Raw genomic sequence first — 15113 nt, 5'->3', positions numbered from 1 at the left:
CAGTTGCTCTTCTTCCTTCAAGATAGCTCGTCTAGGGCTACTTTGGGTAGCCAACTCGTTGCCCTCTAATGAGCTCTGACACCCAATCAACTCACTGTTGATTCTGCTCCTAGGATGACACTTCACCACCACGAAATATCATCCACATGGCACCAATAGGTTGCTCAATAACTGATCCAAACTCGTCAACTTCTTTGACCCAATATACATCAATTTCTGCTCTGAGTCTGATTTCCTCTGTAATATCCCTTATTAGGGGTATCCCTCAAACACAAGCAAACTCCAACTAGAGATGGACTGGGAGGTTGTTTACCAGATATGTCGCCTCTGAAAAGAGGACGAGATCTGGAGGCTACTTGGCCCTTTCCAGACTCTATCTAAGAGTATAGGAGAAAAACACACAAGTGGTATAGTAGTCGGGAGCTCAAAGAGATAAAAATAACAGTGGTGCAACATACAATAATGTATACATGGAATATAAGCAGATACTCGAGAAATGTAGAGAGAAATGCTAAGCCATTTTATTATACTGAGTAATGGAAAGAGTACAAGAGGTGATTAGAAAGATAACACCTCGACTTGCACAAGGCAAGTGAAGAAATACACTTAGAATGGTAAGGAAATGGCCTCTCTTGGAACTGCGTCCAAGCTGTCGGAGAACTGCTGTGCTGCTGCTACTGCTGGAATCAAGTGAGGATTTGGGGCTGTTCCCCTCCTCAGAAAATGCTGAAACCCTGGAATCAACCTCTACTCAATAAACCCAGAAAAGCCCAGAAAAGCCCAGAAAGCTTTTCTAAAATAGCTGACCCCCGAAAATCACCCCCTTGAGGATCTACGCTATCCCTCAAGACTCTGCGCTTCCCCTGAAGAGAATCCTGCAAAACTCTACCTGAGACTCTGCCAAAATCCTCCAATATGCAAGGGCTGATCCCTTGCTCAATCTCCAAGCTCAAATCCTCCACATAAACCCAATCTGGAGCTCCTACCAAAAGAGACTGTGTCCTCCCCTCTCAAGACTACGCAGTCATCAAAATGCTCAGTCCCTTCTCAACTCCAGAGATTGCTTCTCCTACAAAATACTGATGAAACTACCTTGCCCAAGTAGGCACTCGAAGTCCCCCGGGGCCAAGGGTGAGATCTCCAAATGGAGACACTCGATGCACTAAACAGTGCTGCAGATAGGCTAAACAACCAGCGTGCTCTAAGTCGAAATGACTAGCTCAAATGCAACATAATCCCATGCCCAAATGAGGAGGCTCCTCTCTCCTTTATAGTGTTGGCCTCTCTCAAAACCCTAAGGCCCACCTCCTCCAACGTAGCCTCTCTCTTGCCACGTGCTCCTTCTCCATCTGTGCAGTCCCTCCAAGTGTCTACGTGGGCCCCCTTCTCTACGTGCTCCTTTGGCTCCCTTGGCTCCCCTTTTAAGTTACAACATTGTGCTACTAGGGAGTGACTTTATTCAAAAAGTGAGTTATGTCCCCCTTTCCTCACCTTTTTATTTATAAATAACTATAAAAGGCAAAATTGAGCAAAATCGAATATTCCAATTAGCCATGGCTAATTAGGAATACTACATCCTCTTGCTGCCCTTGACTGTCACTGGTTAGGGCATATTTTGCAGGCTGCAACAACCACTAACCAACCCCTGAACAACCCTCAAACAACCTTCATTAAATGCGGCCTAGCCTTGGGAGACTCCTCCTTTACCACGCTGTTGTCATAGGCATATATAAGCCCTTTAAATTGCCCCTCCACACACCTTACTGTGCTTCTATGTCTTGCGGCCTAGCCCATAGTAATCCTGTCGATTTCGGCCAGCAAGGTGATAGAGATATGCCCCAAAAACAATACTTCAAACATTCCCAAAAACACTTACCTCTACCTCGGCCCTCTAGGGAGTTATCTTGGCCTTCCTTCTAGCAAACTCGACCTCCAAACAGACCCTTAGAGACACCCCTAAGCTCCATGTTGTCCCTTCTTCTTTTGCTGCGGCTAGGCTTCAAACGTCGGCCTTTCTCCTTTTAAAAGCACCCAGTAACAACACCCAAACAACCTCTTTCCCACGCTGTACCTACAGTAAAACAAGAGACTTCCACACTGCTTCTAGGGCTTCCACTCTGTCCTTTAGTCTCCTTCTTCACCGAAATTTCAGAGGATGTATTGCTCAAGTTGGATGCCTAAACAATGAGCCTTCGTCCTCCTTTTATAGGCATAAAGAGGGGCTCAACGTCTCATTTGAAGTGACACTTCTTTTGGACTGTGTTTACATCAAGTCGGCCTACTTGACAACCAAATTAATTTGTCAACTTCAAAAATCAATATCTCTCTAACGACAACTCAGATTCAGATGATTTTCGTTGCGTTGGAATCGTCTTTCCAAGCACTATCATCCTCATCCATCACATGTCGTAAATCCATCAATGTTTTGTCCCAAATCTCGATGGGTGCCAAAACCCCATACTTGGGTTCCAAGCCCACAAGCTGCCCTTGTGGCACTTTTCCCTCCAAACCCTGAACCCTAGGGCTTGGAGTACCTCCCAAGCTACGGAAATCAACACTCTCTCTTAGCGAGGGAGATACTTCCAAGACTAGGAAGTATTTCGTCATCATCATCACTGCTCGCAACACTTGCCCAACTCTTGGCGCTCACATTCGTAGCAATCCCTCTATGGTGAACTAGCCCTCCTCAGAAGTGTCGCTGTTACTGTTGGAAGCAACTTGTTTCTTCTTCTTATGCTGTAACGTCTTCCACTCTTTCCATGATTCCTTCTTGGCAATTGTGGGAGCACCCTTGCTCACCATTGACCAGGCACTCGTCTTGGGTTGCAGAGTCTCCCTTTGAATCTGCAAGCTCCCTCTCGAACTAGACTCCCTCTGAGTCTCTGGGACCTAGACCTTCTCGGGAAAGTGTACCTTCCTCTCGGGAACCTGTACCTTCTCCTTCGAAGCTTGCACCTGTACCTGCACCTGCTCCTGCTTGTCTGGAACTTGTACCTGCTCCACCTGCTTCTTTCCATGATCCACAGGCTTGCTCGTCAACTTGTAGAGACCATGCTCTCTAACTCCGAGTACAATCCCATTGGAGTTAGAGCCTTTGAGCCTGAGTCTTGCCTTCCCATCCTGGAACAAGACCTCAAACCCTTTCCTCTCGATCATTGAGACAGAAATCACGCTATATCTAAGTCCCGGTACAAATAGTTCATCATGGACCCACATCATACGTCCTATCTCCATCCTGAATGGCACAACACCCGATCCTCAAATCTCTAACTGACTATTGTCGCCCAACACCATGTGCAACTTCGAATCCCATCCAACTAGTCTCAAAAACATCCTGTGACCTTGTCATATGCTTCGTCGCACCACTGTCCACGTACCATCCATCCTCAGTGATACTACTCTGCGAGAAATGAGAAATCATAGCAAAGTCCTCGTCTTCCAATCTCTTGGAGAGATTGTCCATCACTGTTGAAGCGACAACACCAGAGGCTTGCTTTCATTTCTTCTTCTCATCATTTCCCTTCTTCTTTATCGGACATGTCGACGAAAAATGACCCATCTCACCACAGTTGAAACACTTGACTTTACTCAAGTCGTTCTTGTGCTTAGCCTTCATTCGTTATGCAAGTGCCATGTCATCATTTGAAGCTTTTTGCTTCGGCTAAAGATCCTTGTCCTACAACTCTTCTTGAATCAAGTCATCCCACAGCCTATCCCTGTCTGACAACTTCTCCTTGGCAACAATACCCTTGATGAAGGGCTTCCATTCCTTGGTGAACCCTTTCAAGGCAATCCTTACCATATCTCCATCTGAGATAGTCACACCGATGGCAGCAAGCCCATCATTGAGCCGAGAGAATCTCATCAGATATGAGGCCATGCTTTCACCCTTTAACATCTTGGTGGCCTTCAACCTGTCCTCTAATACCAGTACTCAGTTCTCGTTTTTATTCTGGAACAAATTTTGAAGAGCCATCCACATCTCATGTGTGGTGTTCTTCCCAGACAAATGAGATATTAGGGCATCCCTCACACCATCAAGGATGATCAATCTCGACCTCGCATCCAAATCTTCCCATATTTCCAGCTCCTTAGGGTCAGTTGGCTTCTTGATCACTTTGTCGGCAAAATCCCAGATCCCGTCGACCTGCAAGATTAGTTTGATCCTTTCCTTCCATGGACTATAGTTGGACAGCCCCTCCAACTTGTCCTCATATGGATACCTGCTTGCAACTTTGACATTGTAGTGAACCATTCACTCACAATGTGACCAACTCCCTCTCACGCTCTACTTCGTTGCAACAGAACTCTAATTTACTTACTTCCAAAGTAGCTCAAACACGCTCTGATACCATGTTGAATTTCCACGACCTTGTGTCTAGGTTAGAGTCTTAAAACCACTAATGCTACCAAACCAAGAATCTCAACCATAAACTACTTTGCATAGTGGAAATATAAAGCAGTAAATCACATATACACAATATACATAGTTTTAAACAAAATTGTACAATATTGTACAATCCCAATCTTCGTTATATTAAACCAAATTTGAATAATATAAAAGTCTATGGTATATAAGATATAATGAAAAACTTCACTGCAGCTTCTATGTCGTATCTTGTCCTGCCAGTCCTTCGCTTCGTACTGCTCACTAGTGGTGCCTTAGTCCATCAAGGCATCTACACTTCGAGACTCCAAGAGGGATGCCTCCTATCACTGCTGCAAGTCACGTCTGCTAAATTGAACACAGGCTCATCAACTTCTCTCTGGGTAGGCCTAATTCAAATTTGCCACCCTAGCAACAACTTTCGTCCATCAAAGTGTTGCACTTCGGCACCGATCTTCACCCAACCTTCAATTGCTCTTCTTCCTTCAAGATAGCTCATCTAGGGCTACTTTGGGTAGCCAACTCGCTGCCCTCCAACCAACTCTGTGACACCCAATCAACTCACTGTCGATTGTGCTCTTAGGATGACACTTACCACCACGGAATGTCATCCACATGGCACCAACAGGCTGCTCAACAATTGATCCAAACTGGTCAACTCCTTTGACCCAATACACATCAATTTCTGCTCCGAGTTTGCTGCCCTCTTGCTGCCCTTGACTATCACTGGTTAGGGCAGATTTTGCAGGCTGCAACAACTACTAACCAATCCATGAACAACCCTCAAACAACCTTCATTAAATGCGGCCTAGCCTTGGGAGACTCCTCCTTTACCACGCTGCTATCTTAGGCTTATATAAGCCCTTTAAACTGCCCCTCCACACACCTTATTGTGGTGCTATGGTCGGCGGCCTAGCCCACAATGATCCTGTCAATTTCGGCCAGCAAGGTGATAAAGATCTTCCCCCAAAACAATGCTTCAAACAGACCCAAAAACACTTACCTTTGCCTTGGTCCTCTAGGGAGTTATCTCGGCTTTTTTTCCAGCAAACTTCGCCTCCAAACAGACCCTTAGAGACAACCCTACGCTCCACGCTGTCCCTTCTTCCTTCAAGATAGCTCATCTAGGGCTACTTTGGGTAGCCAACTTGCTGCCTTCCAACCAGCTCTATGACACCCAATCAACTCACTGTCGATTCTGCTCTTAGGATGACACTTCACCACCACGGAATGTCATCCACATGGCACCAATAGGCTGCTCAACAATTGATCCAAACTGGTCAACTCCTTTGACCCAATACACATGAATTTCTGCTCCAAGTTTGCTGTCCTCTTGCTACCCTTGACTATCACTGGTTAGGGCATATTTTGCAGGTTGCAACAACCACTAACCAATCCATGAACAACCCTCAAACAACCTTCATTAAATGCAGCTTAACCTTGGGAGACTCCTCCTTTACCACGTTGCTGTCATAGGCTTATATAAGCCCTTTAAACTGCCCCTCTACACACCTTATTGTGGTGCTATGGCCGACAGCCTAGCCCCATAGTGATCCTGTCGATTTCGGTCAGCAAGGTGATAAAGATCTTCCCCCAACAGTGCTTCAAAGTTTCAAACAGACCCAAAAACACTTACCTTTTCCTTGGCCCTCTAGGGAGTTATCTCGACGTTCTTTCCAACAAACTCGGCCTCCAAACAAACCCTTAGAGACAACCCTAAGCTTCACGCTATCCCTTCTTCTTTTGCTGCGGCTAGGCTTCAAACTTCGACCTTTTTTCCTGCATAAGCACCCAAGAACAACACCCAAACAACCTCTCTTTCCCACGCTATACCTATAGTAAAACAAGAAACTTCTACACTGCTTCTAGGGCTTCCAAGTTGTCCTTTAGTTTCCTTCTTCACCAAAATTTGAGAGGTTGTATTGCTCAAGTTGGATGCCTAAACAATGGGCTTTCTTCCTCCTTTTATAGGCATAAAGATGGGCTCAACGTCTCATTTGAAGTCACACTTCTTTTGGATTGTGTTTACATCAAGTCGGCCTGCTGGACAACCAAATTAATTTTTCAACTTCAAAAATCAATATCTCTCTAACGATAACCCAGATTTAGACGATTTTTGTTGCATTAGAATTTTCTTTCCAAGCATTATCATCCTCATCCAACACATGTCGTAAATCCATCAATGTTTTGTCCCAAATCTCGATGGGTGCCAAAACCCCATAGTTGGGTTCCAAGCCCACAAGCTTCCCTTGTGGCGCTTTGCCCTTCAAACCATGAACCCTAGTGCTTGGAGTACCTACTAAGCTACAAAAATCAAAAGACTCATCGTGGGATCCATCAAATGTGCATCTGAAGAGGAGTTTCTCTCCACTGCTTCAGTCATATATATCAAGCCAAAAATCTGTGACAACACACTTCCCTTAACAAGGAAGTCCTCATCATCTCTTTGTCACACTTCTAATCTCAAGTAGTTGATCACCTGGGCTAAGTGATTGACTTCTTTTGGCACTGAACACAGAGATGATCTGATCTGTTAGAAATAAATTATTAGCTTATAAAATCAAATATCAAAGACATGCCTACAACCTTGAAGAGAGGTTGGAGTCCACATCAAATGTCCATCAATCCAGGCATGCCATGTCTAGGGGACTAACTTGAGTCCATATGGGACTTTCTTCAATCTGCAATCATGAATCTCATCTCAGGTGTCTTAAAGACTTGAGGTAACTCTAATCCGCTTCTTCCTTAAGTACATCATGGAGGAAGTCAATTTCACATACATTTGATAATAACACATTTGGCAACAAGTGCTATAAACCTTTTCCTCTGAGAGCATATTCCTTATAATTGATGAATTTAACATTTCGGAGGCAACTGACTCTCCTGCATCTTGTAATCAGTATGATCCTTTCATGAAGGACATATTGCTTCTCATCTTTTCCTTAGCTTAGAATATCTCATTGTTACATGACAACTTGCTCCCTCTAAATGGAAAGCCTTTTAAGTCATAATCATCAACTAGGGAGATTGCAATCCTTCTTCTGAGGTCTGCGCTGTTATCCGTTGCCACTCTAGTCATGCTCTTCATCCTCCTCAATCTCGATATAGAGGACTAGGTCCTTAGATTCATCAGAGGTACCTATTGACCCCAGAACAAGAGCAAAAGCAATAGTAGAAAGTAAATAAACATAATGAAAGTGTACGTGATGATGAGGCAAGATTGTCTTTCTTCTCAAGATATGAGAGTGGCTCCTTCATTTTATTGCACCAACTCCTTAGAGCTAACTCTTGCTGCAATGCTCTACATCTTGATGATCCTCAAGAAGGATTTGCTTTCCTTGATCACATCCTCATCCAAGAAGTTAGAAGCATTCAAATGCTCATGCAGGAAGAATAAATAGTAATCTAAAACGATAAATCTAAACAAGAGCAATGTCATAAAGAAACAACATAAGACTTGGAAATACTTATCATTAAAGAGGATTGTAGGAAGCTATCAACTCCCTCTTGATCCTGCCTTCAAGGTTCACCACTGTGCATCAACCATATGTCAATGCCTTCTTCAAAAGAAATGCATCTTCTTGAGTACCACCTGTATTCTCATTCCAGATCCTTCGAAGCTAGGTTATTAATGTATAAGATGATCATTGGATCTGCATCATACCATCTCCTATTAGGAGACTAGCCCATCTAGGGTTTCTAAATCTGTCACAAGTACTTGAATGACTCAATGGATTCTCATTGATCATTTCATATCATGAAAATTTTGAATCATACTAGGCCTTTCCATATCAAGGCCACTCGTAAGGTTTCTCCCCAACCCTATCTTCTATTTGCAAGAACAAAAGACTTCCTACTGTTTCCTTCAAACCCTAGCATTCGTTTATGTCTCCACCATCTTCATCCCTTTCACTTTGCTTGCTCAAGAAGTCCATCATAGGTGTTTATAAGGGGCTGATCTCAATGACTTTTCTTCAACCCAGCTTTGATTCCATGTTAATTTTTGGGGCTAGATTGTTCTCTGCTGTAGATGATTGCAATTTAAACTTTTTCAACATTTCCACATTAAATTCACCCCATAACATCATTTCATCATTAACAATTATGTAGGGAGAACAATAACATCAACAAAGCAACATAACGATAAAGAATAGTAAAGGAAAAGCATGCACAATAGAGACGGCAAGAGTTTTTGGTCGGAGACTAGGGAAAAACGTCACAAGGGGGAAAACCCATAAATCGATTCTTCTTCTTCTATTAGATATTCATCAATGTTCAACTGAGATACAAAGTACAAACATCATGAGACATAAGTCGTTCGTCATCAATCACATTAGGCCACCTAGGGCCAACCCAACAACAAACAAGTATATTACAGAGGCAAGCACAAGCCTCCATGAGCACAGAGTTTATCATTGTCATTGTCATATAGAATCCACCATAAATGTCATATCATCATCATAAAGACGAGCCATAGATTAGAGTGTCTCTGTCATACATCAAGGGGCACTACCATGTCAAGATCACTTCCATACATCAAAGGTCATTGCCATGTAGATTTCTGTCACATATCAACACTGTCATAAGGTCACTTTCCATATATCACTGTAGTAAGGGATGTTGCCATAGGATCAAGCTATTTATATTACTGTTTGCCATACATTACTTATTATGAGGACTGTCATATGTTACTGTCATGTTATACGGTGTCATAGATCATTTTCATACACATCACTGTACACTGTTATATATCACACTTGTCATATAGAGATAACATTTCATCAAAGGTCACTGCCATATCAATAGATCACTCAAGGTCACTACCACACAAGGGCTATTGCTACATCAAAGTCACTTGTGATGTCAAGGTTATTGTCATACTAAGATCACTCTCATACATTAAGGTTATAGCCATACCTTAAGGTCACTGCCATATACATTGATCACTGCCATACAAGGTTTACTGCCATAGATGATGTCCCTTACCACTATTATTATCATTGAAACATCAAAATCATATAACACGATACTGAATATAAATAGTGAGCGACAAAGAGTCTCATATGAGTCATACAGATAAAAGTATGCGATCCACTAATAAATTAATGCGAGTCACAACAGAAGCGAGCCACAGTTGAAGCAAGCCACAATTGAAGTGATCCATAGTTGAAGCGAGCCACAGATACTTGTGAGCCTCAGAGTTAACAAAATGAGCCACTGTTAGATATGCGAGCCACATAGAGAATTATGCGAGCTACTGTAATATGTATGCTGGCCTCTGTGAGGTAATGCGAGCCAGAGCCATCACAGATGTGATGCGAGCCTCAAAGATATGTCAACAAACTATTATACAACGTGAGCCATAAAAATTTAACGAGCCACATAGAGTATTGTGCGAGCCATTGTAATAACAAATGCTAGCCATTACAAATACGAGCCATAGGAAATAACGTGATCCACAGAGATATAGTGAACCATAGAAAAATAATGCGATCCGTTGAGATGCGATGCGATCCACTAGAAAGACAAAGATAGTGTGGGCCACAATAAAATACGAGCTACGGTGATATGCGAGCCATATATATAATGCGAGCTACAGTGAGATGTGAACCACCGATAGATACAAGCCACATATATATTTGAGCCACTAATGTAGAATGCAAGCCACAATAACGTCAGACCTTGCACCATTGTGAGATGTGAATTGCGCTTTGGGATGAGGATTAACATTCTATTCATAGCCTTTCTCAAGATCGAATGGGTGCCAAGTGAGTCAAGCCAACTTGAACTTTGTGCCATCGTGACCTTTAATAATTCGCTCATGGGTGCCTTAATATCGAAGCCCAAAAATAAATTATAATAATGAGAGAGTGCCATGCCGATTACATCAAGGAGGATTGCCATGAACTTATTAGTAATAATATTTTCCTTTTTAACCAATATGAATTCTCTTTTGGGGCGAGATGGGTTTCATTTGGGGTCTTTGGGAAATTCGTCCCATAGCTGCCCCAATTTTCAACACCCATGCCCAGCCTACTGCACAGAATATGACCCACGTGTGCTAAGAGTAGGTATATATATGCTAAGTAACACACTGAGCACACTCCTTGGTATGATGAACACAAGACAACACCTTCCAAGCACTCAACTTATTATTTAATTGCAAATAACTAACTGATGACTAATCACTAGCCAACCAGTCAATTCTAGTTTCTAAATAGAACTTCTGAGAATAGAAATCCTTAAACATAAGATATCAGAGAAACTGTTGGTTATTGGAGAACAAGTTTGAAGCAATAAAATAAACTAACACAATGCAGTTATTAGTAGATGGGACAACTACAATCACTGTTTGCACTTTTTGGCCTATGCTTTGAGCACCAGTTAGACGTGTCCCTTGTGTTTCCTTTGCCCTTGGGGATGTCCCTGCTTGGCAGAGGACATCCCAGTGAAATCCACGTTTGGGAGGGGATGTCACCTAGGTGCTTGGGGCACTTTCCCCCAAAACGAGATGTCCAAGAGATGCCCCCTATTATGCAGGGGTCGTCTAGAGTCCAGAGTCCAGACATCCCCTTTCCATACACATCCATATTGGTGTCAAAAGTTAAAACCATACAAATCTCTGAAGGATGTACTATCTTTTAGATAGTTTTAACACCTCCTATAGAATTGAAACACTTGGCTACCATTTCCATTCCAACTGTCACAACCACAAAATAAAAATGTCAATTTAGGCTTTGAGTTTATTTTTAGTTGAGAGTCGAGATGCAACTGACACAAGTTTCTCTTAGTTGTTAGTATACATTGCCACCTTCTAGTGAACCTATAGGTACAATGTGGTATCTGTAGACTGTGTGCTCCATGTTTGCTGAAGATCAATATTTATTATAGGAAGAAATGTTGGCTAGTATTCACCTGTAGTGAGAAATGTTGCGTTTCCTTTAGTTTAAATACAAATGAAAAGTCAAATAAGCATATTCTTGGCATATGCCATTCAGATGTTTTACTTGAAGGCAATTTGTACATGTACTCAGGTCTTATAGCAGGGGTTTACCTTCTCTCACTATGTCTACGTTGTTTACTTTGTGCAATTCGTTTTAGCATCTTAGTGTTTAGCTATTTTTTTGGTCCCTATGGTTTTTCTTCCTTAGCACTTTTCCATTCGTCTGGATGTAATTCTGAGTCCTATTGACCTACTTTGGTCATTCCTCAATATTAATATATTTTTCGTTCTTTCTTTTTGAAGTTATAAAGTGATCCCTTCTTAAAGGCCCCCCTGTTAAAGAAGATATTCCTTCCTTACTCTAAAGTATTAAGAAAGGACCTCAAACGTAACAGGACTTTTATATTAAAAGCTGGGGTAATTTATTGCTTTCAATCCTACAATGGTATCTCTCTTGTTTCAGTAGGATTTCATACTGTAATTTCATATTTTATACATGTTTAATTGAGTAACTGCTTGAAAGTTTTTCTTAGATCATAGAATGTTCTTTGCCTTTTAGCCTTTGCCTAAACCCATCCCTTCCTTCCACCATTGCAGAAACTTGATTCAATGTAGAGGAAATTCTATAAAACATTCTGATGCTGAAAGTAGGTATATGGAAGAACTTTGTATTTCTGTCACCTCTTTTTCTCTAGAGCATTCTCCAACTTCGAGCCTACATTTTTTTTCTCCCTTCCTCTGAGTAAAGTGTTTCAAGCTCCCTAGTATGATTGCATTCAAGTACAGGGTTATTTATTTATTTGTTATTTCAAGTGTGAAATTAGAATACACATTTGGCTGCCTTAAAAGGCACAAAAAAAGGTCTCTGTAGTGTCTTGAAATAATTTCTTTCTCTGTCCTATACTTACATATTACAGTCTTCCTAGGCTCCTCCAAGGCAGCCTTCACATTTCAAGTACGGTGTTATTTTTCTTTACCATTTCAGTTAAAACAATAGGAAAGTAAAATGAACGGCACCGATTTAGTAATAAGCAGGATAGTTATATATTTGGGAGGATGATTCAAATGGGGCTTTGAAGCACAAAACTAGCAATGATGTATCCACTAGTGAATCAGTGATATTAACTCTATTTGAAAAAATGGGGCCTCATAAAGGATGACTGTTCCACTCTCCAATTAATCAGGAGATCCTGTTCTGGACTTCCTAATCATGCAGTCTACATAACTGTATAAATCCAATGTCCAACTTCTGGAGCGACTTGTAAATTGCGAGTGCACTATTGTTTTTCTGAATTTACATGCTTTAGTTACAATGCTTATGAGACGAAAGGCACTAAGTAACAACATACACTGGAGACAAAATAGGACTTCACATCAATATTGCGGCTAATAGCAGTGAAATGAAACTCCTCTGCCAACACTACTTTAATGACTTTAACTTAAGGCTTTATGAAATTGCTAGTCTGACTATTTTTGTAGGATTTTTTGTCTTTGACAGTTTTGGAAAAGTATTTTTCTGTTGGATTGTTGCTGCTATTGTCGAATGTATGTTATATGAGATTTTATTTAAGTTTTAATAGTAAATACTAAATACAATCAATTAAAAAATGCCCACGTTCGTCTGCAATCACCTTTTGTTTGTGCATCTTGTGTTGTTAGAGGTTGACATTATGCAGGTGCTTAGGCACACCAGCAAACCAGTTGACAGCTTAAAGCTCTTGCAATGATTACATTAGAACAAATGTCATGACTTGTCATCAGAATATCCATAATAAATTTGATGTTTCTCATACAAGTTTCTAAAAATAGCTATGAAAATGTAGGTGTCTTCTCTGCCGTTGACACATCATCGTCAAGATTATATCTTGATGCTCGATGTGTTGCATATCGCAAACCAATGATTGATGGAGGCAAGCATGGTACTAGAGGCAGTGTACAGGTAATTATATCATCTGGAGGTAAATGGGAAGATTGTTGTGTGCCAGAGGAAAAAATTGAATATAGAAGTCAAGGGCTTGAGTGTGGGTATGGCTTTGAGTGTGTGTGCAGTTGTTCTTGTGCATGTGCTAGATATTCTTGATTATGGTTATGTTTTTCATTCTAGAGAAATTTCAAATTACAGTAAAGGTGAATTCCTGTGAGAATCTTAGATTAGAAATCGCAAAGAAGTTGCCAGATTTAATATGATTAGATTTTGAGATTTGCAGGTATTTATTCCTTATCTCTCAGAAATGTATGCTTCCTCAAGGGATCCGCCAGAACATAAGGAGATTCCTATATGTACACTAAAGAACTTTCCTTATGCAACAGAGCATACTCTACAGTGGGCTGTTGAAATATTTGAGACCCTTTTCAAACAGCGGCCAGATGATGTAAATGCTTACCTTTCCAATCGAGACTTTCAGGAATCAATAAAAAAGTCAACAACACCTGCAAGGCACCATATCCTTGAAATGCTAAGGGATGCTCTTGTAAAATACAGACCATTAAGGTGTGTTTCTTTGGATGTCCGTAGTTAGATTTGTATTTTATTGTGAATTCTCTTTATTTGTCCTGCAGTATCCATGTATTATCATTCAAAGTTTAGCTGATTGGAACTATGAATGCTATGCTGGGTAGGAAAATATTTCATTTAATATATATGGATTTTCTTTTCTTGTTATCTTTTGTAATAATGCAACGTATAACTTTTCTAGTCTGGATTGGAAGGGGAAGTGCAGTAATGTAATCTTGTAAAGCTATCTATGGCTTTTCTTCCCAGTGGAACATCTGATTTTCTTGCATATTTTTCCATTGTACTGTGTTCCAATATTTCCATGATTCTTAAACGGAATTTCATGTCACAATCAAGATCTGTCTCAAGTATGTCGGTTCCCCTAAAAGAAATGTTATATGTGATAACTAACAATATTCATGCATCATCATTCAAATTTTATCTGACTAGAACTGTGAATCATATGTTGGCTAGAAAAAATATTTTATTTAGCATCTCCGAATTTTCTTTTCCTCTTTCTTTTGTAGTGTGATTTGGAAGGGGAGAGCACAGTATTGTAATCTTGTAAAGCTATATAGATCCACATCTTTCTCCTCGAAAAACATTAATTTACATATCAAGAAACTTCCTCAAAGCTGGGAACTCCTCAATAATAATAAGAAATGCAGAAATATGGCTTTGAATAAGTCTTGGATTCCACTTGTCAACCTCCAATGACAAATGTCTTATTATTTGACCATGTGTGAAGGTTCCTTGTGCCATTTGCTTTCATTTTCCTTTGAATTCTCTTCAAGATAACCACTCCATAAATAATGATAAATACCAAGTTAAAGGAGATGCTCCTGAAGATAGGTTGTTGCTTCTTCTTAGGATGATGAAATGATTCCATGTGTCCTCGTTAGAGCTTGGGTGGTTCTCAAAGAGTGCTAACATATCCCTTGTGTTACCCTTCATATTATATGAAGCCTTATATCTGCTTGAAGGCCTTACCCAAGCTGGCTGTGTTTTGAGTATATTGTCATTAAGTTGCTATTTAGATTCATGTACCTCATGAATTATCGTCTATTTGTGTTAATTTTAGGTATGTTCTATGCTGAGAGCAATTTACTTCAAATTTTCACAATAACTCAATATCTAAGTCACATGACACGAGGACATGAGACACGGAGGACATGTAAATACGAGTATTCAATACGAAACGCAATGACCCGGAAACAGGACACGGGGGACACGTTTTATATGTATTTAGTAAAAATATAAATATATATATATATATATATATATACCGA

General features: G+C 40.7%; 1 protein-coding gene across 1 annotated transcript in view; it reads left to right on the top strand.

Moving 5' to 3' along the window:
• The window catches only part of LOC149169055 (uncharacterized), a 541452-nt gene that overhangs the window by 128861 nt on the left and 397478 nt on the right, over nucleotides 1-15113 (top strand). Inside the window, exons 5-6 of the mRNA XM_089428542.1 lie at nucleotides 13154-13269; nucleotides 13538-13821. Of these exons, the coding sequence (XP_089284668.1) occupies nucleotides 13154-13269; nucleotides 13538-13821 (400 nt within the window). The remainder of the gene's footprint in view (nucleotides 1-13153; nucleotides 13270-13537; nucleotides 13822-15113) is intronic.

Source organism: Pinus tabuliformis, chromosome 4_2 (assembly GCF_031772625.1).
Source record: "Pinus tabuliformis cultivar Carrire ecotype Pingquan chromosome 4_2, CPIR1, whole genome shotgun sequence".
NCBI lineage: Eukaryota > Viridiplantae > Streptophyta > Pinopsida > Pinales > Pinaceae > Pinus > Pinus tabuliformis.
Note: the sequence above shows the minus strand (reverse complement) of the source record. Positions and strands in the feature narration are given on the sequence as shown.